This window comes from Phyllostomus discolor, chromosome 9 (genome assembly GCF_004126475.2).
Source record: "Phyllostomus discolor isolate MPI-MPIP mPhyDis1 chromosome 9, mPhyDis1.pri.v3, whole genome shotgun sequence".
In the NCBI taxonomy this organism is placed as follows: Eukaryota; Metazoa; Chordata; class Mammalia; order Chiroptera; family Phyllostomidae; genus Phyllostomus; species Phyllostomus discolor.
Window position 1 is genome coordinate 69816189 of NC_040911.2, and position 21119 is coordinate 69837307.

The window sequence follows — 21119 nt, forward strand, 5'->3', positions numbered from 1 at the left end:
ATGTGTTTGTAGCCTTTGAGGCCCATCAAGTGGAAATGGTTCACACCCATTTCCTAAGAAAGCAGTCAACTCATTTATGTCACGTTAGAGAGAACACATCTTGTATATTTCTAAACATCAATGCAATCCACACATTAAAAGTGTACAAATATGCACAAGTATACCAAGTTCCTATAAATATTAACAATTAAAGAAAACTGAATTTATTCACTTTGTAGTTTTTTCTATACATTGAATGTGTCATTTGAAAAAAAATGCACAGTTCAAACTGGGTGAGCAGTTTATCTTGCATTTCTTATACTTATTTAAAAACAACTAGTGTGTTAGTTTATTGGTGCTGCTAACAAATTTCTACACACTTGGTGGTTTAAAACAATACACATTTCCTATCTTATAGGTCTGGAGATCAGAAGTCCAACATGGGTCTCACTGGGCTAAAATCAAGAAGTGGGCTGGGCTGCACTTCTTTCTGGAGGGTATAGGAGAGAATCTGTTTTCTTGGCTTTCCAACTGCTAGAAACTACCCATCTTCCTTAGCTTGTGGCTCCCATTTTCCATTTTTCAAAACCATCAAGGTTGCATCTTTGAACATTCTTCCATAGCCTTGTCTCCCCTGACTCTCTTCTGCCTCCTTCTTCCAATTTTTAAAGACTCTTGTCCCACATTGGGCCCAACCATATATTTCAGGATAATATCCCTATCTTAAGGTCAACTAATCAGCAACCTTAATTCCATCTGCAATCTTATTTTCCCTTTGTGAAGTAATCTAACATAGCCACAAATTAAGACATCTTTGTGGGTAGGGCATTTTTTCTCTTACCACACCTGGTAATCAGGAAGCAGATTGCTTTGCATAAAAATTTCTGAGGAGTAGAACTCAGAATAATTCCATTTAGAAATAAACTAATTTCATATGGGATTAAGTACATAGGATTAATATCAAGGTCCTGTCTGAGTTTTTAGTTTTCATCTTCATTCTCTTATAAAAAGGGTTTATTCATTTTTGTTTTTCACCTTCATTGTTTTCTTTTTTTTAATATCCTTTTTTAAAGATTTTATTTATTAATTTTTAGAGAGGGAAGGGAGGGAGAAAGAGAGAAAGAGAGAAACATCAATGTGCGGTTGCTGGGGGCTGCGGCCTGCAACACAGGCATGTGCCCTGACTGGGAATCGAACCTGCAATGCTTTGGTTAGCAGCCCACACTCAATTCACTGAGCTACGCCAGCCAGAGCACCTTTATTGTTTTCTTTCTTCCCTTTCCCTTTCCTTTTTTTTTCCTTCCTTTCATTTTTAACATTTTTCTTTCATCTTTATTTTGTCTTTATTTCTACTTTTCTCATTGTTTTTGTTATAAAAGAATAATATTATAAAGACAAATTACAAACAAAGAAACTACTTGCAACATATATTTGAAAGGATTAGTAACTTTAATATAAAAAGATCTCTTACAAATTAGTAAGAAAAAGATGAAATAGTCAAAAATGTGCAAAGGATATATTAACAACTTTGATTAAGACATTTGGAAATGTAATAAATGACAAAAAAATAAGCCATATTAGTAATAAAATGCACTTTGTACCTTATGTCATGTATAATGGTGATAACGTGGGATGTGCCCCATTATGAAGAGGGAGGGAAAGTAAAATCTCATGTAGTACTCATTGGACTGTAAACCCTGTGCAATGAACTGAATGTTTTTGTCCTCCCAAATTCATATGTTGAGATCCTACACCTCAATGTGGTGGTACTAGGAGCCAGAACATTTGGGAGGGAATTAGACAATGAGGGTGAAGCAGCCATCTACATAATTGGGTCCCATATAGTAGAGACCCCAGAGGGCTTCCTCTTTCCATCATGTAAAGATACAAGGAGAAAAAGACTGTCTGAAATGTAGAAGTGAATCTTCACCAAAACCCAATCATACTGACATCCTCGTCTCAGACTTATAGCCTCCAAAACTGTGGTAAATAAATTTCTGTAGTTTACAGGACACCAAGCCTATATATTCTATAATAGCTGCTCAAAAGGACTAATACAGTCAGATCACTTAATGTGATAATGTGATTGTTGGTGTTCATATTTTTTTATTCTATGAATGGTGACCCCTAAAGTTATTCAGTACATGACATTCACCCATGGTGCTGCAAACACAATGGGCAATATGACAATTACTATCAAAATCATCTTGGTTTTGCATGCATTTTAAAAAAAACAATTCCACTTTTGGAAATACTTTAGCAAAGTATTCTAAAAGTATTCTAAAGTATACTGAGTATGTATCAGCATTTATCTATTTATTTATCTATGTGTCATTTATAAATAAATAAAGAATAGTTTACAATAATAATTCCATAACTCAATGGTATGGTTTTCAGTGAACATTGAGTCTCTTAAAATTATGTAATGGAAGATTTTAGGATAAGGAAAAATATTCATAATGCATGGTGATACACACAAGTTATAAGACTATGTTTCTGGTTATTTGCATTTTCTATTTTAAAACACCTGAAGGATAAACAACAAAATCTAATTTATCTCTGGACTGTAGGGTAGGAGATGGTTTTTATTTTTCTTTTTGATTATGTTTTTTTTTAAACTACAAATCTGTACTACTTTGTTAATAAAAAGTTATATATATAAAGAAAGCTCCGAAATTGAAATGCCTCCTTTAAAATTGTAATAAAAAGTAAGTATGAGTATTTTTAAATTTATGATGCTTAGTCTACATACCCTTGTGAATATTCATTTACATTGTTATTCATTCTATTTGAAATCGGCCCATTACTATGTTTGCACATGACAAAAGTGAAGCACAGAGTCATACAGTTCTAAGGTTGTTGTGACAGGAATAGAAACCATTTTTTGTGATGACAAACCCAATGGTTTCTCCCCTACATATAGGTGCTTTGACTATGTATTGAGCTCTTCATGAGTCATTTATTACCTATTTCAGATCTTAACCACCCTTGTCACCAATACTGCCTTCAAGCTTTGTCTTCTTATCACTGTGTTGACAAGGTAAGAGGAGAGAAAACATTAGGAGATCATTGCACCCTGTGCTTCATTATTGTTTCTGGAAAAATGATAAGAAGATAAAAAAATAGTATATATGGATATTCTGTGTGGCAGAAGGCACACTAGCTTTTCAGAAGCTGTAGCACTATCACTGCAAATAGATAATACATTTTTGACATAAAATCTACCTTTAAACAATTGTCCATGTTTTCAGGATAGCTATGGGAAGAAGCATTTCATAGTGGAAAGACTTGGAGGTCAGAAATAACCAATTGTGTGTGACTTTAGACAATTTGTTGAGCTTTCCTCAGCCTCTGTTCACATTTATGCCAATAAAAGTGACTGATGAACCTATGACATAGGGTTATTGGTGGAAAGCTGGTCTGCGAATTGGGACCAATTAATTCTTTTAAATAATTAATTTTTAATTCTTCTTAAATATAGAATCTATCATGTTATCATCCCCCTCAAAGACTTACTCTTAGCATCAACATTTCTCAGTTGCATCCTCCTTATTTAAAAAATGCTCCCATCTAAATTGCCGTTTCCTCTGTGTCACTTACTCAGAACTTGGTGTCACTTCTCTCTGCCTGCTCATACTTTACAGATTACTGAAAGTGCTGTGTTGTTCATGTAATGTACCCCACCACCCTGGTCCTCATAGTATTTGCCTCTGAATTCCTGGGTACTATGACCATACAGGTGCTATACTTGATTATTTGCTGATGTTGTCTTCCAACTGTTCTGCAAAATATTTGCCTCTCAGGCATGTTATAAGAACTACACCTTAAATTCAGCAGTGAACAAAGCTTTGGGTACATAGTAGGCATATAATAAATTATTTGTTTATTGATGGGCAGAAAGATAATGAATGATTCTAGAAGAATAGATAAGAAAAACTTACAAAATTAGTAAGGAGGAGGTATAAAGAAGATGTAATGTGAGTACTTTCTGTTGTTAAAATTTAAAGAATAGATCTAGGTAAATATTTTTTAAATATGCCCATTTGTCAGATGATATCTAAATTTTTTTGGATATTCTTCTTCATTGTGGAAGGTGAAAAATATATGAAAAGTAGTGTTATATCCTCATCTAGCTATAGTAACAGTACTTACACTTTCTGGGAAAAAATGCCTTTTTACCTGAGACTGGTTAAATAGTGTTTCAGCTCTAACTCACGGTAGTCTTGTATTTACTGTAATAAGCACCTACTATATATTTAGAAATTTTACACATTGTGGAAATTTCAGTGGAATATTAGAAATGGTCTTTGATCTCCACAAACTTACCTTTCCATTGATGAGATGAGACAAAGAGGTAAAAAAATCATAATATAAAAATTGATCTAGAGCTGCCTTGTAAGAGTGTGTATAACTTAGACAAATGGAAATAAATAACAAAACACATAGTCAGAAAAAGAGTTAGTTATTTCAATAATACTTACTATATATTTGGAATAGTATAAGCAGGTCAAATGACAGGAATCTGATTGAGAAGGTTTTGATTTTTTTATTTATAAAATACTAGATGTGTTAAAAGGTTTGCAAATTATTGGTGCCTATCAGTAAATGATTAGTTCAAAAAACTATGGTACATTTACACAGTGGAATACTACATAGCAGAAAGAAAAAAGGAGCTCCTACCCTTCATGACAGCATGGATGGAACTGGAGGACATTATGCTAAGTGAAATAAGCAAGGTGGTGAAAGACAAATATCATATGATCTCACCTATAAGTGGAATCTAATCAACAGAACAAACAAGCAACCAAAATATAACCAGAGACATTGAAATAAAGAACAAACTGACAGTAACCAAAGGGGAGGGAGAGGGAATAATGTGGTGTAAAGGTGAAGGGTTGTCAAAGAACACATATAAAGGACACATGGACAAAGCCGAAGGAAAGTAGGATTGAGGGTGGAGATAGCTGGTGTTGGGGGACGTGCTGGGGTGAAAATGGAGATAACTGTACTTTAACAACAATTTTAAAAAAGAAAAAAGTTATAAACTTATTTATAATGATTCTTATATATAATAATTTTATCTACTACTATTTAATAATTATCACACATGTATTTTAAATATGATGTGTACCATTTCCAAAGCTCATTTTTAAAGCTTTGAATTTTTACAACGTTATCATTTTACACTGTGCTTGAGAAATATCCCCAAAATATTAGTGGGTCAAGTGGCTCATTATTTTATTATGTCTAACAAGAACACAGGAACATTTTCAGTCTCTTTAAGATTTTTTAAATGAGTTTTTGAGTTACACTCATAAACATGAATGAAACTTTCCATCTAAAGCAAATTTTCCTCTTAGGGACAAGTGGCAAGTTTGGGATGAACACATATGCAACCTGGAATCATTTTCCTATGTTATTAGTTTTATCAGTTAGTTATTATTTAAAATATATTAATTATATTTAACTATTAATAGGTTCATACAAGTATTTTACCTAAGCCAAATAAATTTCTTAGCTGGAAAAATATTGACAAATTTCATTGATTTCAGGGTTAAAAAATAAAAAAAATATGGATGTATTTTTAGTCATAGGTGTTTTTTATTGCAAATGAATCAATAGAGACTGGATAGTGTCAGGGATTTGAACATTTCTAAAATGAAAACATATTTGTGAGCTTACAAGGGCTTTTATCAACCAATGGTCATTAAGCCAATAATCAATGATAGAAGTGAAAACTTTTTGTCAAAGAAGCAATGAGGTTTGCTTTGAGGTATGCAGAGCAAAAAAAAATGATGAATTTATACTTCCTTGTTCTGTCTATTAGCCTTTACTTCCACACTTATACATTAGGTGTATAAAATATACATAACACTTAATCATATTTTCTGAGAGCAATACACTTGAGCCAGGGGCAGCAATAGGCCAATGATTCCAGGAGTGGACTGGGGCCAAGGAAGCCAGGCAGCTGGGGGCAGGTAATATAGTTAATAGAGGACCACACATAAAAATCTGTGGGTGGAGAGGAAGTGGAGAGAGGGTAATTCCAGATGTCTAGATGAGGAGGGGTTCATGAATCTGGGAAGCCAGAGGTGTGGCTAAGGGCACATTTTCTAAATCCAGGTAGACAGGTAAGTCTGGGTGAGATATCGGCAAATAGAACTCTATAAAAATAAACCTATTCCCAAGGCAAAGCTGGGCCTGTTGGCCTGAATTGCAAGAGGGACAGTTCCAGACAAGAGCCTCCTAACCTCCACACTGTTGATCTCTGGAGCTGGATCATTCCTTGATGTGGGAGGCTGTCATGTGCTTTGTAGGATATTTAGTAGAATAATTGGCCTCCACCCACTAGATGCCACTAGCCCCTCCTTTTTGCCAATGTGGAAACCAAAAATGCCTCAAATGTTCCCTGAAGGGCAAAATCACCCCTACTTGAGAAACACTGCTATGAACAAATGTAGGTTTCAATAATGTGACAGAGGGAGGAAGTTTGACCATGATATCAGTCCAATTTGCAACATCAGGATTGTTTACTATAGTTCCAAACTATAAATTTGACATTGTTATTGGCAGGAGAGTTAATATCCCTGAAATCTCTATTGAGACTTGGACTCTAATTAAAAAAAATATATATATATTGTCCATAGTCCTAGTGAATGAAAACTATACACAATAAATCCTATACACTAAAACTTATAAATCTTTTATGTTAAGAACAAACATATTTCTGAGTTGTATCATATGAATATTACTTGCTATAGTGTATGATATTATATGTATACTATACTATATGTATACTATATACATATAGTATCATACACTATATGATACTATATGTATAGTTGTATCATATGAATATTACTTACAAAGTGTATGATAAATCCATAAATTGGCAACACTAGAATTCCAAATAATACATCTAAGAAGAATAAGTCAAATGTGCTTCACCCACAGCAAGATATAAAACTGTTGGGGAAAAAATGTTGGTTTCTTTCCTTTGAGATTCCTACTACATTTCCAGGATGAGCTTGTTAGGGCCTGAGTTGTATCCCCCTCCCCCAGCACTCTACCCAAATATATATATGTTGAAATCCCAAGACCCAGTACCTCATAATGTGACTGTATTGAGAGTTAGGGCCTTTCAACAGGTAATTAAGTTAAAATGAGGTCTTTTGTGTGGGCCCTAAGCCAATATAATTAGTTTTCTTATAAGAAAAGGTGACTGGGACACAGACAAACACAGAGGAAAGATCTCATGAACATGGATCTATAAGCCAAGGAGAGAGGCCTCAGAAGACACTAAACCTGCTGACACTTAGAGTCTGGATTTGTAGCCTCCAGAATTGTAAGGAAATACATTTCTCTTGTTTGAGCCATGTAAGGAGTAGGGATAAACTTAGACCATGAGGAAATAGGAACCTAGCTAGTTAGAGCCAGGAGATTACTAGGTTACTAAACAAACATCCTGCCTTCCCACCTACTGTAAGAATGCTTGGTTTGAAATTCCCGTTCGCGGTCTCTGTAAGCAAATAGCTGACCACGGCGTCAGTTTTTTATGGAATGCTTGCTTTCTCGTGCCAAAACCCCTATATAAGGACCTGAATGTGAACATTCGCGCGTGTCTCTCGTTTGCAGCTCTTTGCGGGCACTGTGTCACTGGACACTTTGAGAGTTCACCCCTGCGCAGGTTAAACTTGGCCAATAAAGTAACATCTTTGATACCCTAAAGGCTCCGATATCTGTATTTGCGTCTGCTGGGTGCTACAAGCCACCCACTCTGTGGTACTTGGTTACAGCATCCCTAGCAGACTAATACAGGCACCTTTCCAACCTTCCTCATGGCCGTGCGGTAAGGTCTTTGACTTCCTTGTGACCACTTTCCTGCTCACCTAGAGGTAATAGCACCACATGATTTGGAGTTTAATTTTGAGATCTATAAAGTAATTATTTGACTCAGGAAAAACTTCATGAAGACACTTAGAGGTATTAGAATAAAGAGAAGCATGGCAGCTTTGAAAAATGGTGGGTACTAGATGAAATTAGAAATAAGACTTTCTCAATGTCCCAAATGCATCTGCAGAGTTGAACTCATCTTTTTCTGAAGACACTCTGAGGAAATTAACCTGTTATCACTTGTGCAATGACAAATGTCATTGCCAATTTTAAAATATAACCCCATTGCTCCCTGGCTGTATACCTCATTATTCTCAAGTATGCATCATCTTCTGTATCTCAAAAAGAAGGGTTAATAAAGTGCCCACTTTTTTAGACTTATGAAGATGAAGTAATTTAGCCCGTGTATCTAGCTAATAGAAAGCAACTATAAATATTAGCTGTTATTCTTATCACTTCTATCAGGTAGTGGTTATACTTGTGTTATACCTTTAATATGATCTTTTCTAACCTAACTTACATTGTTTTCTCATACATTTTGTTTCAGAAATTTAAAGACATGTGATTACTCCCAAATACCAAGATTTGCCTAATATAAAAATGACATTTTCCCCTTTGAACTATTATCATTATTGCATTGGAAAGGGTTAAGAAGACTAGTTAGAGGTACCCTGAATAAATCAGTCTAGAGAGAATATATGGCAAGTCAGAAAAATTATATTCTAATCAAAGATGGTATGGTTATAAATTAACCATAAATTTAAATTATAGACAGATAATGGAGATCATCTATATTAGCAGTTACATATTCAATTAGAGGTTACCTTTATTTCATATTGCATAATTAAATTTATAAATGGTTGTTGCCTTAGCATTACAGAAATATTCAACAATTTTGGAGGATTTGACATTTAGTTTAAAATGCACTTATTATTATAAATATGCACCGGAAATAGTTTCATGAATGTACCGTGTTTAAAAGCATTGATGTGAAACTGAAGATGATGTTATTATTTCACTGGCTCAAGTATTAAAATACATTTTGGATTTATTTAGGATACTAATTTTTCAAACAATCATTTATTTGTATAGTTATTAATATATTCTAAAGCACTAAAAGTCTTTTTTAAAAATTGTTGTATGATTTTTGGCTTTGCATCATTAGAAATACCTGATAATGGATAGATTTATTTTAATATCAATGGATTATACTTAACAGTTATTTTTTATCTTATGTTAGAGTGAAATCAAGTTTTCATCATAGAAAACAAAACCGAAAATTGTCACCATTTCTAAACATATCAAGGAGTCAAAAATTTATAAAATTTTAAAAACTATGCTGTGATGTTGACAAGACATGAGAATATTTACACCACACACCATAACAAGTCACATTCTTTAGATAAATAAGCTTTCTAAAGACTACTTAAAGTTGCAGAAATGCAGACATAATCATCTGACTGTGGTTACACAGAAAATAAAGAAAAGTTTTAAAGAAGGGGACTGAGACAGAAAAAATAAGCCATTAGGTTATGTAGAGAAGAATTTATTAAATTCACCTCATTATCAACAGCTACCTATTAAGTAGTTATTAAGTGCTTCACTATACTGTAAAACATCTGATTATATATAAAATAAAGAAAGCTAAAATGAAAAGCAGAAAAGGAGAAGAAAGGACAGAAAAATACCCCAATCACAATCCTCCTCTTCATCACAGGGGAGTCTTTCTGAATTTACATCATGTTGTAATTAGGGAAATACTATAATTAATGTTCCAAATTAAATACACTTAGCAGATTTACCTTTCAGTTAGAGAAGGACTTCAAATTGCCCAGAAGGACTTTGTCCACTTTGAACATCGGCACAGAGTTGAACATCTGTAGCAGCTGTCCTCTCTGATCTGTAGGCAGGGTGTCCTCTCTGTTGTGTGACTCTGATAGACAGCTTAAGGGGGTGAATGTGTGCCAGCACATTCCATTCATTCCCTCCTACCTCTTACCAGTTACATGAAAAGCCACTTTAAATAGACATGAAACCTTTAAAAGACATGCTTCTGAAAAGCAGGTGCCATCAGTGCTTACAGTAGCTTAAAATGTCCTGGAAGCCATTTTTACCATGGCTGAGGAAAGCACTTTGGGCACCATAACTTTACAATAATGTAAAAATAACAAGGCATTAAACAAGCCTCAGCCTTCATAGACTGGAAGAGAGAGAGTGAGGAGAAACATGCAAATTAACCAGATCCAACTAATGGCATATTCAGTCAATGTACAGCACTCACTCAAGGTTCTTTAATAATAGCCCTGAGTTTCTACTGACATGCTCAAATATAAGTGGGAAATAAGATGAAGACTACTTTCCTCAGATTGCCCTAGACAGTGCTGCCACCTTCATTGTAATTTGGGCCCAGAAAACTGAGGCGAATAGGGTTCTAATGCAGGAAGTTTAAATGATGGCTACAAACATAAATGTGCTTCTCACCATTTCCATCAAAAGTGTTAATATGGTAGATATAGGCACAGATCCAGACAACTTGTAAGTGTGGATAAGAAATCACAGATCATGCAACTTAGGGCGAGAAGAAGAGCCCTTAGAAGCTATATGGCCAAGTCTCTCACTTTCGATGTGAGGAACTGATACTCAAGAGATTAACTGATGTCCTCAAGACAACACAATGACCTCATGGGACAGAGATATCTAGGGCCTAGATTTCCTGTCATCACATTGACTTCTTAAAAACTATGGTAAGTTGCCCATGGTGACTAGTGCATGGAGATCACATTTGTTAGTCTTTAAGATGTGAAATAAAATAGAAATATAAGTGATGCCTCCACTTGTTCAATCCTCAATTCCAAAGGAAACAAATTGCTTTACTCACCTACAGGGAAAAATTCATTCATTTTCTTTTTGTAGATTTTGAAGTCAACTTCTAGGAAGACACAGAAGATGATTCGATCCACCTAGAGGCAAACAATAAACACTCAAAGTAAAAGAAATATGGTAACTGCCTTTTCAGAACATGGCCTGGGAACAAAAATCAAATGGAAAAGCCTCCTACAGATTTTTGGTGCTGTATTACTAATTACATGACAGCATTGAGTGAAGTTCAAGTTTGTGTGTGTGGGTACTCTTTATGTAAATAAACCTATGGGCTGTTTGATGGGTGTTATATAAATCAAATAAGAAATAATAAATGATAATAAGCCACTTTGCAGCGAGCTATAAATAAGATCTGAAATTTTGACAGGATACCTAGACTTTATGTCTTATAAAACAGCCACATGAGAATGTGCAGCAGAATGACAATAAAGTATGTCAGTAACAAAGCTCTTTGTCCTACCCTTGTTAAATGAATCTATTTATCGAACCTGATATATTTGAATACAGCCTAAAAAGCTTCTTGCAGTTTAATTTGCATGAAGTCACTTGCTCATAGCTTAACATACTCAGAGATGCAACAGAAATAAAATATAATTAATTAAGTTATATAAGGCCAATATAACTTTAATCTGGTAAACATTATGGAATAATTAAATGCCACCTCAAAAGCAAAATGTGTGTGCAGTCCCTTTTTCTGCTTTGAGAGAATTTCTGCATGTAAGGAGTTTCTTTGAGACATGCAGAGGGTAAGATGGTAAGCAGAGAAGAGAGATGGCATGTGGGCAATAACTCATGTATAGCTGATATTGAATCAGTGACTCAATTTTGTGTCTTGAAGCAAATACCCCATTTAGCTCCTTTATTATAACAATGTACAATAAGTTAAAAATTACTCAATCTATCAAACTACAACTGGTAATTGAACAGAACCTCAAGTGAGGCATTTCTCATGACAGTAAGGAATGGAAGTGGGATATGCACATGGCCTTCTGCTTTCCCAGCCTGTGGGGTGCAGATTCATGCTAGCCCAGTCCAAAGTTCCCAGTAGGGGAGAAGATCTACAGGAGTAGGAGCAGGGAGGGAGGACTAGGACATAAGAAATCACCAGGGTTCCCTGATGGAAACTCAGAGATGTGGCCCCCTGATCCCAAGTTTGAACCTGTGCTAGACACATTGCTCCTGGACACTCACTGGACTTCTGTGGCATTATCACCATAGACCATGCAGTCCCAGGAACTGCCTACATAGGATGGATGTAAGAAGAAGCACCTGGCCTTCCAAAATGGAAGAACTGGTGTGCAAATGTCTACCATTTCATTTCCTTGCATTCACTTGAGTTTCTGGTGTCCAGTCCTACAAGCATATCATTAATATTTTCTTCAAATGCAAAAACTGCCACCATCAACTTTCTAGGTGCACTATAGATTTAGTTACATAAACGACTGACTGTGCAATACTAAATGCTGGCCTCCACTCTCCTCATGACGTATTTATGTCCTGTGGCTAAAGATAAAAATCATAATGTTGAGCAATAGCAATGAGTTCCAGAAGGATATATACTCTGTGATACCATTCATATAAGGTGTTAAATCATAAAGATACAATGGGTAGGGACTCATTCATAAGCATGAATATACAGGACCATACATAGAAATGTCAGACACAGACCTCAGCATGCTGATCTCTGGGGAGGGAGGGCAGGTAGAAATGTGGCCAAATAAGGCTTTAACTGAATAGTTCATATTTATTTAGAAGGGAAAGAGATTTCAATAAATATTACAAATGGGTAATAGCTATTAACCATGGGGTTAAGTACACAGTTATCATTTTCTATGGTTTTTTATATATTTAAAATATTTCATAATTAAAAGTTCTAACACTAAAAATAAGACTTGTGTTAGACATAACTCTACACTCCAGCTGCACTGAACTACTTGTAGTTTCCAAACATCATAAATATTCTCATTTTTGTGCCTATGATGGTTGACTTCTTCTCCAGGCTTCAAATGGTCAGATTTTTTTCTAAAACCATCTGAATGAGATAAAAATCAAAACAACAAAATTTGGCTTGAAGCAGATCTAAGAAGACCAAGCTAGACAATCTCATTTATGCTCACTACCTCTACTTTTATGGTCACATAGTATAAATTTTAGAATTTTTTAAACACTCAGTGAGCCTGTATCTTTGTGTATTTGTGTACACTGTGGGTGTGTTTGTGTGAAGGGTTAGTGGTAATACTATTTACTACTATTAAGTGTAATTTTAAACACCACACAGACTAAATACAGATTTTTTAAAAATATTGCAGAGAATTATAATCCACTTTCAGAATTTTTGGCTTTATTACCATGGAAATTACATGGTTCTAAAATTCAGCAGCCTGATTTATTTTCCCAGAGAGACGATGAATGATGAGGGAAAAAGTACTTTTACTTTAAACTGATTGAGTGACCCATTTCCTTGCTGTTGCCTTCAGGAATACCACTGAAAATAACTTGGAAGAAAGATGAATGCAAGAATTAACTTTATTTACCAAGTACTTGTTATGAATGCATATGTGTATATATTTACATATGCATGAATAAACATATTTTCTGTTGGTCAAGAACTCATTTTGGTGACAAGCTCTGTGTCCATAAACTCATCAAGGGTATTGATCAGTGCTTGTGGTCGATCATGTTTTCTAAGATGGTGTGCAGCAAGATGCCTGGTCCCTCAGGCTCCTCTTAAAATGTAATGCCACTACTCCTCTCATTGAGATGTGGGATCTTTATTTCCTCCTCTTGAATCTGGAAGTGTCTATAGCTTTGGCAAAAAGTGATATGTAACTTCTGAGTCCATGCCATAAAAATTGATGTGGTTTCTTCCTGGTCCTCTTTGAAGGTTCACTCTTGTACCCAGTCATCATGCCAGGATGAAGCAGATACCACCTGAAGAACACACATGTAGAAGTTCTAGCCAATAGCCCTAGCTGAAAGGGGGTAGCCTCTAGATGTTTTAAGCTCCTGGCTTTTGAGGTACTCCAAATGATGCTACATGGAGAGAGATAAGTTGTTCCTGCTTAGCACTGCCCAAACTGCAGATTTGTGAGTAAAACATTAAAATACATTCCTAGAAGTCTGATATTCTCTTAGTTTCTTCCTATCGTTATTTTTTTGTATTCTTTCTGTTTTAGCTATGTGACACTGGACTCCTGCTGAAAAGTACAGACTGGATGAATCAAGTAGAAGCCACAATGCGGTGACAATATATAAGAAGTCTAATTGCTACATGACCAAGAGACTGGAAATCTGGTGTGTGCAAAGGAGGACAGACCTGGGGGATCTGTTCTAGTCCCACATAAATTTCATGAGAATACATAAGAATGCCTAACAACTGAGGCTCAGGACCATGGTTTTAACTTATCATTTATATTGGATACTAGAATAATTTTATAAGGTTTTAATAGTTTTATAAGGTTGTTCCTGAGAGATTATGTTTATTCATTTATTCATTAGATATTAACTGAGCACCTTCAATTTTGGGGGCTTAACTTGTGCCATTCTCTCACAAGAAAGCTTGACCCAAAATTGAGTGATTATTTTTCCCAAGGTCAGACAATTAATTAGTGTCAAAATCTCAGGCATCTTAACTTTACATGCAGCTATCTGCTGTGATATCACCCAGATCAACACACACGGGATTGAGTTTCTACACTTATTACCAGCTATGTTACATTAAATAAGCCATCATCTCTCTGGGCCCCAGTGTTCATGCTGTTATAAAGAAAGAATTGAATTGTATTCTATTTTTTTCAATCTCTGTTACAGTCTACCTCTGTGGTAGTTTTTGTACTTCATCAACATAGGTAATCTAAATGTCTCTGGGTTAGAATTGGCCACAGAGAAATTTCCATGTGATTTGGAGGACAGAAGTGCAGCTGTAATCATTACACCAGGCAGGTGGGTGTAGGACATCAGGCTCTGGGCTGGTTATGCACATGTTGCTCATCAGTTGGCCTACAGCTCCTGCAGCTCCTGCTGGTCCTCCTGTCTCAGATTGTCTGAGTCCCTGGCTGGGTAGACATATAGTTTTGCTGCAAGGCCTCCAGCTCCTCTGCAGGGCATTGCAGTTTGGGGGTTCCATGCACTGAGAGACAGAAGCATTTGGCAGTTTGTCCCTATAGGTTCTAGTTTGCTCTCATGGCTTCTATTTTGTCCTTGTTCTTTTCAATTTTGCAACCGTCTTTCCTTTTGACTATCTCTTAACATGTCCTTTGACTACCTGCCCTGCTAGCATACTCCTGGCCTGGTCATATGCATAGGAAATGGCCTTCTGTAAACTTCTTTGCAGGCTCCCTCTCATGGGTCCTTGTTAGAAGCTATGTTCTGCTCAGCCAACCATCCTACTGGACATTTACTTCCCCAGCTGGCCCATAGTTTTATAAAATCTAATCTCTATAACAAATCCTTTATTCCATATCACCCCCAAGGTTCAGCTTCTCTTATTAAATTCTGACTGACATAATCTGTATCATTTAATGCCATATCATTGAAGATCATGTAGAGGAATGCAGTGAAGGGCAAAAAATAATAAGTGTTCCTTTTTGGAGGCATGTAACCTGTCAAGGCTACTCAAATTCCAATTATTTCCTTCAAGATAAACTTTTGTTGGTCTTAGCCCATCATCTTGGTGAACTCCCTAAAGTGTGTATCCAGTCTTTTGTAGTTAAAGCAACTTTGTGTACATAAAATGACTTACACTTCTTTTTAGTGGATGAGTTGTCAGTAAACTCAAATGGGCCCACAGGCTAGAAAATAATTGCAAATAATACAAAAGGTGACATTAGCATTTTTCAGAATTAACTGTAGTTCTTATGGTATCTTAAACTAGAACCTGGTGAAGAATTAAGTGGTGCTCATTATTTCCAGCACATGGTGTAGGGCCCAATGGATAATATGAACTCTGTGAATATATGCAGATTATTATTTAAGGCAAACAGACTTGACTAAAATGTAAGTATATGGCAGATATTTTTCAAGAGTGTTAAGTTCCAGAAGCAAAAGTCAACTTCTTTAAGAGGTAGATTTTCCTTTATGTTTTCCAGACCTGGGACAGAAGTATAGAGGAGCCTGGCTGTTTTGCAAAGTAGAACAGAGCTATACAAAGGGCATGAGTCATTTATTGTTACCACCTGTCATCTTAACCAATGATACTCTGCAGGGTACAATGGCTTTTGAGCCCAGTACTGATGTTTTCATATAAGTGCTTATTAGTTTCACAATAGAAACAATGATAACACCTGTAAACTAAAATGTATTGCAAGTTTGAAAAGCTTTTATAAAATGAAAAGACAATATTAAATCTTGACAAGGATGTGGAGTAACAAAACTTTTATGTTCTGCTTTTGGAAGTAGAAGCTGATGCAACCACTTTGGAAAACTATATGGCAATATCTACTAAATTAGCTGAATTTGCACATAGCTTAAGACTAGGGGAATTTTACTCCCAGGTACTCTTGGCAGAATGTGCACATGTGCTCCCCAAAAGTTACTCACTGCAATGTTCATATCAGCACTACTGTAATGTCCCCAAACCAGAAGCTACTTAAATACCTAAAATGGCAGAATTGATAAATAAATTGTGATCTATTCACACAACATGAGTTCAGGAAAAAAAGAGTATACACTATCTGATTGCACTTCTATGAAGTTCAAAAACATTAGAGAAATAGGCAAAATCACCTGTGGTGTTAGAGTTAGAAGAGCAATTCCTCTGGGTAACAGCTGCTGGAAAAGCCCAACAGTAGTGCTGGGGATGCTGGGTTTTTGGTCTGGGTGCTAGTTCCATGGGTGTGTTCAGTTTGTGAAAATTTATTAAGTACTGCACTTAGGCTCTGGGTTCTTTCCTGTATGTTATACCTTAATACCTTATACCTAATATACCTAATATACCTAATACCTAATATACCTTAATAATTCTTAATAAGAATTTTTTAAAGGTTGAAAGTCTTCTGTAACAGTTGTCTTGGTCAACAACAAAAATCAATTTTCATTGACTTAGAAGTCAAAAAAATCCTTTAAAGGCTGACCTTCTGAAGTCAATCTCTTCATATATTTCCACCAATGCCCACTGTAGCTCACTCACCAAGGTATAAAGGAGTAAAGATGTATTTCTTTCACCAGGAACTCCATTGATACACAGTTAAGGGTTTTCTGCCCCATAAACATGATGAAATAACTTCTGTTAATCTATTTTAGCATCATATCCACTGCCCCTAAATAGGGTGACATACTGAAGCAGGTCTGGTATATCTGCAGCCAACTTCCTTTCTTTCACAGCTACCAGTCCTAGGGCAGTTAACACAGCCAAGATTATCCTATATTCTGCAATACTGGAAGAATGAATGGATTCTCATGATTGTTATTTGCTTCCCCAATGACAAATGAAAAACTTTCAAAGATCTAGAGAGCATGCAAATAATGCTTTAACTAAGGACTGATGGAGGGCTACCCTGTATAAATACAGCCCGATGGGCAACAGGGGTGAAGTCTCAGCCTTCCTGAAAGATAAACCAACAGACTCATCAGTGCAGTCTTGGATATTGGCATTTCATGAAACAGTGGCTGCTGCTAATAAGTGAATTAAATTTCAGGGTTTAAATATCAAAGTTGTATAAGGACATGTTTTGAGAGGGGTGGGAGAACAGCACCATTGGAGCTTGCTTGGTGATATGAGTAAATCAAGCTTGAATAGAGGAACAAGGGGATAAGGTCATTAGTAATTAATTGAAGAACAAAAACAAGAAGTTGGGCTCCCTGGGTCCTAGGGTGTCCTCTCCAATCAAATGAAGTAAAGGAGAACAAGCTCTCCTTTACCCAGTATATTAGTTCTCTGTTGCTACATCACAAATTACCACAAATTTAGTGGCTTAAAACAACAAAGTTTTATTATCTTGTAGTTTCTGTTAGTGAAGTCCAGGCACAACAGAGTTGAATCCTCTCCTCAGTGTTCTAAAAGCTGCAATCAAGGTGTTAGCTTCACTGCAGTTCCCAGCTGAGGCTTGGGGTCTTCTTCCAAGCTCATTTAGGTTGTTGGCAGAATCCAGTTATTTTCAGCTGTGGAACGGAGATCCTGATTTTCTTTCTAGCTGTCAACAGGGACACTTTTATCTCCTAGAGGCCACCTGCAATTTCTTGTCAGGACATGGTGCTTTCTTTCTTCCAGGCCAGAAAGACTATGTCTCTATGACTCTCTCCATTTCCAACTTCTAGATTCCTTTTTCAGAGCCCAGATAATTAGGTCAGCCCACCAGGACACTCTCCCTTTTAATGAACTCAACTGATTAAATGCCTTAATTGCATCTACAAAAATCTCTTTTACCTAATTGTGCTTCTACCTCACCATATTCATAGGTGCCACCATACTTCAGGGGACAAGACTGGACAACATTTTATTAAAAGGGGTGGGGCATCTGGAAGCATCTTAGACTTATATCTCACACAACCAATCATCTCTCTCATCTCAGTGTAATGAGCTGCCTACCATCCAACCTGGACTTGACCATATACCAGCTCTGTGACCTTGATCAAGTCATCTAAACTTTCTAAGCCTCAGTCACCTCATCTCTAAGATGGAGGCACTGACCTTGTGGAGGTTGGTGTATTAATTTTCTATTGCTGTGTGACAAATTACCACAAATTTTGTGGCTTAAATAACCCCTGTTTACTAGCTTGTGGTTTTGTAGCTCAAAGGTCTTTAGCTCTGTAGCTCACGGTATAACTGGGTTGTCTGTGTAGGGCATCATAAGGGTGAAATCAGGGGTCAGCTGGACTAAATTCTTGTCTGGAGGAGAGAAGTCAACTGTGAAGCTCATTCTTCTTGTTGGCATAATTTAGTTCCTTGAAGTCACAGGACTGAGGTCTCCATTTCCTTCCTGGCTGCCACCTCAGAGTCACTCTCCATCCTTAAAGGCCACCTGCATTGCTTCTCAGATGTCTGACCCCATCTTCAAGCCAGCAAAGAAATTTCAAATTCTCTTTTATTTTGAATCTCCGACTTCCTCCATATCTGATCTCTACATACAGATTTAAAGGATTCCTGTGATTAGCTCGGGTCACCTGGTAGTTTCTTTGTTTTAAGATCAGCTGATTTGGGACCTTAATTACATGTGCAAAATCCCTTCACAAAAGTACCTAGGTTATTATTTGAATAACTTGGAGAAGGTATACATACACCAGATGTCGGGAATCATGGGAGAATCTTAGAATCCCAACTGCCACATCTGGCTATAATGACCACATGAGATATTCTATGTAAAGTGTTTGACAAAAGTTTTGACATATAGTAAATGTTCCATAAACATTTGTTATGTATTTGCAAAGTTATTATTCTTAAGGTACTTGAAATACCCAGTATGTTGCTGGCATATAGGTGCAATCACTGTTCATTTGCTCATATGCTGGGTCCTTCAATTCTACTCTGATCTTTTAAAAAGGTCAAGAAAATATATAAACCAGCTAGAGAACATTGGTAGCACTTTTTTTGACTGCTATGCTGAAAGGCCATTTCTTCCCAATTTCAACATTGCTGAAGAATTCTGTCTTTATAAAAAACATTTATAAAAATGGCCCATGTTATATACAAAGCATCTCCCTTTTTTTGGTGGGGGAGAAGTCCAGCCATATTAGCCAATGAGAGAAAGAAGAAAAGAATAAACCAATAGTTGGGCTGCAGCAATGGAGAAGATTTCACAAGACCCTACAGGAGTCCCTGTCCCGATATTTTAATTTCCCTGTCAAATGTCACCAAATATCATTATTTTGGTTATTAAAGGTATTGAGTATGTTCAGATTTCTGCACTTCACCACAGAAGCTAGTATTTAAATCTCCAAATTACAAAGTAGGAAAAAATTTTCTCTCCATGTTCCCTGTGATGTTAGGATGAGTTGCAGAGCATTTATAAACACCTTTAAAAGGGCATTTTTTTTGCATGTGTAATTGCTTCTGCATGCATAAATAGGATACTTTACTTTGTTGTGTATGTGTGTGGGTTTTTTTTTTCAAACTTAGTTCATCTGTCATTTCTCTGTGGCAGCACAATTCAGTCTTCTTGTTTGTTTTGACAAATTGCTCTTTTTTATTTTCTTCAACTCTATAAGAAAAAATGGCTGTGTAGCTGAAGAACCAACAGTTATTTTGATGTGAGCCGCAGGCTCATTTGTACAAGTTAATTTCCAAGCCTGTTTCATATCAATCAAAATGGATAACCTCACAAATGACATATCTGTTGTGGTCCTTAAAGCTGCCCCATATGCTTAGAAGATACACAGGCCCACGCAAGGGTTTAGGAACTGCAGTTCTAAATACTGGTATGGCCCTTGTCACCAAAGAAATGATCCTGGGAGATCCTGGGGAAAATGACAGTTAAAGGTAAAGAACAGATTCCTTTTTCAGAATTGGAGAGGATGCTGTGGCATGCTACTTATGTCTGCCCTCTCCCTTCAGGACTAGGGCTGTCATTATTGCCATTGCAGTAGGTGCCAGTGGCTGGCAGTTCTGAGGAGATCCTCTCAGAGGACTATCCTCTGCTACAAACAGCACCTCACCTATGCTGACCTGACCCTGCTTCCTGAAGGAAGTCAGCATCCAGTGACTGACTCATGCAGCAATCTAAAACTTCAGACCCCTTTCCTCAATTAGATGAAACTCTGAAGGGCCGTTGTTTATGGGCTAGAATGTGTCTCACCCCAACTTATATGTTGAAGTCCTAGCACTCAATGTTTCAGAATGTGACTGCGTTTACAGTTAGGGTATTCAAAGAAGTAGTTCAGTTAAAATGAGATAATGAGAATGAGTTCTAATCAAATATGACCAGTGTCCTCATAAGGAGGGGATATTAGCACACAGACATACATAAAGGGAAACCATGTGAAGACACAGGGAGAAGACAGTCACCTACAAGCCAAGGAGAGATACCTCAGAAGAAACCAACTCTGCTGACACCTTGATCTCAGACTTTTAGCCTCCAGAAGTGTTAGAAAATACTATCTGTTATTGAAACTACCCAATCTGTGGTACTTTGTATGGCAGCCCTAGTAAACTAATACACCACCCCAGCTTCAGAGGTCCTGAAGTGTTCAACCGCTCCCTTTTCCTAAACCTGCTTCCTTCACCCCACTCCCAGTTCCCCAGGTATTGATCTGATAAACCTCCAGCCTACAAATCTCCTTCTCAACCTGCTTCTCAGAAAACTTCACCTCTCATAACAACCTTCTATTTTTGGCAATTTGAATTATTTTATTTTTACACCCACTTTTTATATAATTTCCAATGACAGCAATGGCAACAGCCAATCATGCATGAAGTGTCTCCAACAGCTAACTCT

The 21119-nt window shown here is 36.5% G+C and overlaps 1 protein-coding gene across 1 annotated transcript in view; it reads right to left on the bottom strand.

The window, feature by feature from the left end:
* MACROD2 (mono-ADP ribosylhydrolase 2) overlaps positions 1-21119 on the bottom strand; it is a 2132804-nt gene that overhangs the window by 179911 nt on the left and 1931774 nt on the right. The window contains exon 9 of the mRNA XM_036009551.1: positions 10751-10832. Within this exon, the coding sequence (XP_035865444.1) occupies positions 10751-10832 (82 nt within the window). The remainder of the gene's footprint in view (positions 1-10750; positions 10833-21119) is intronic.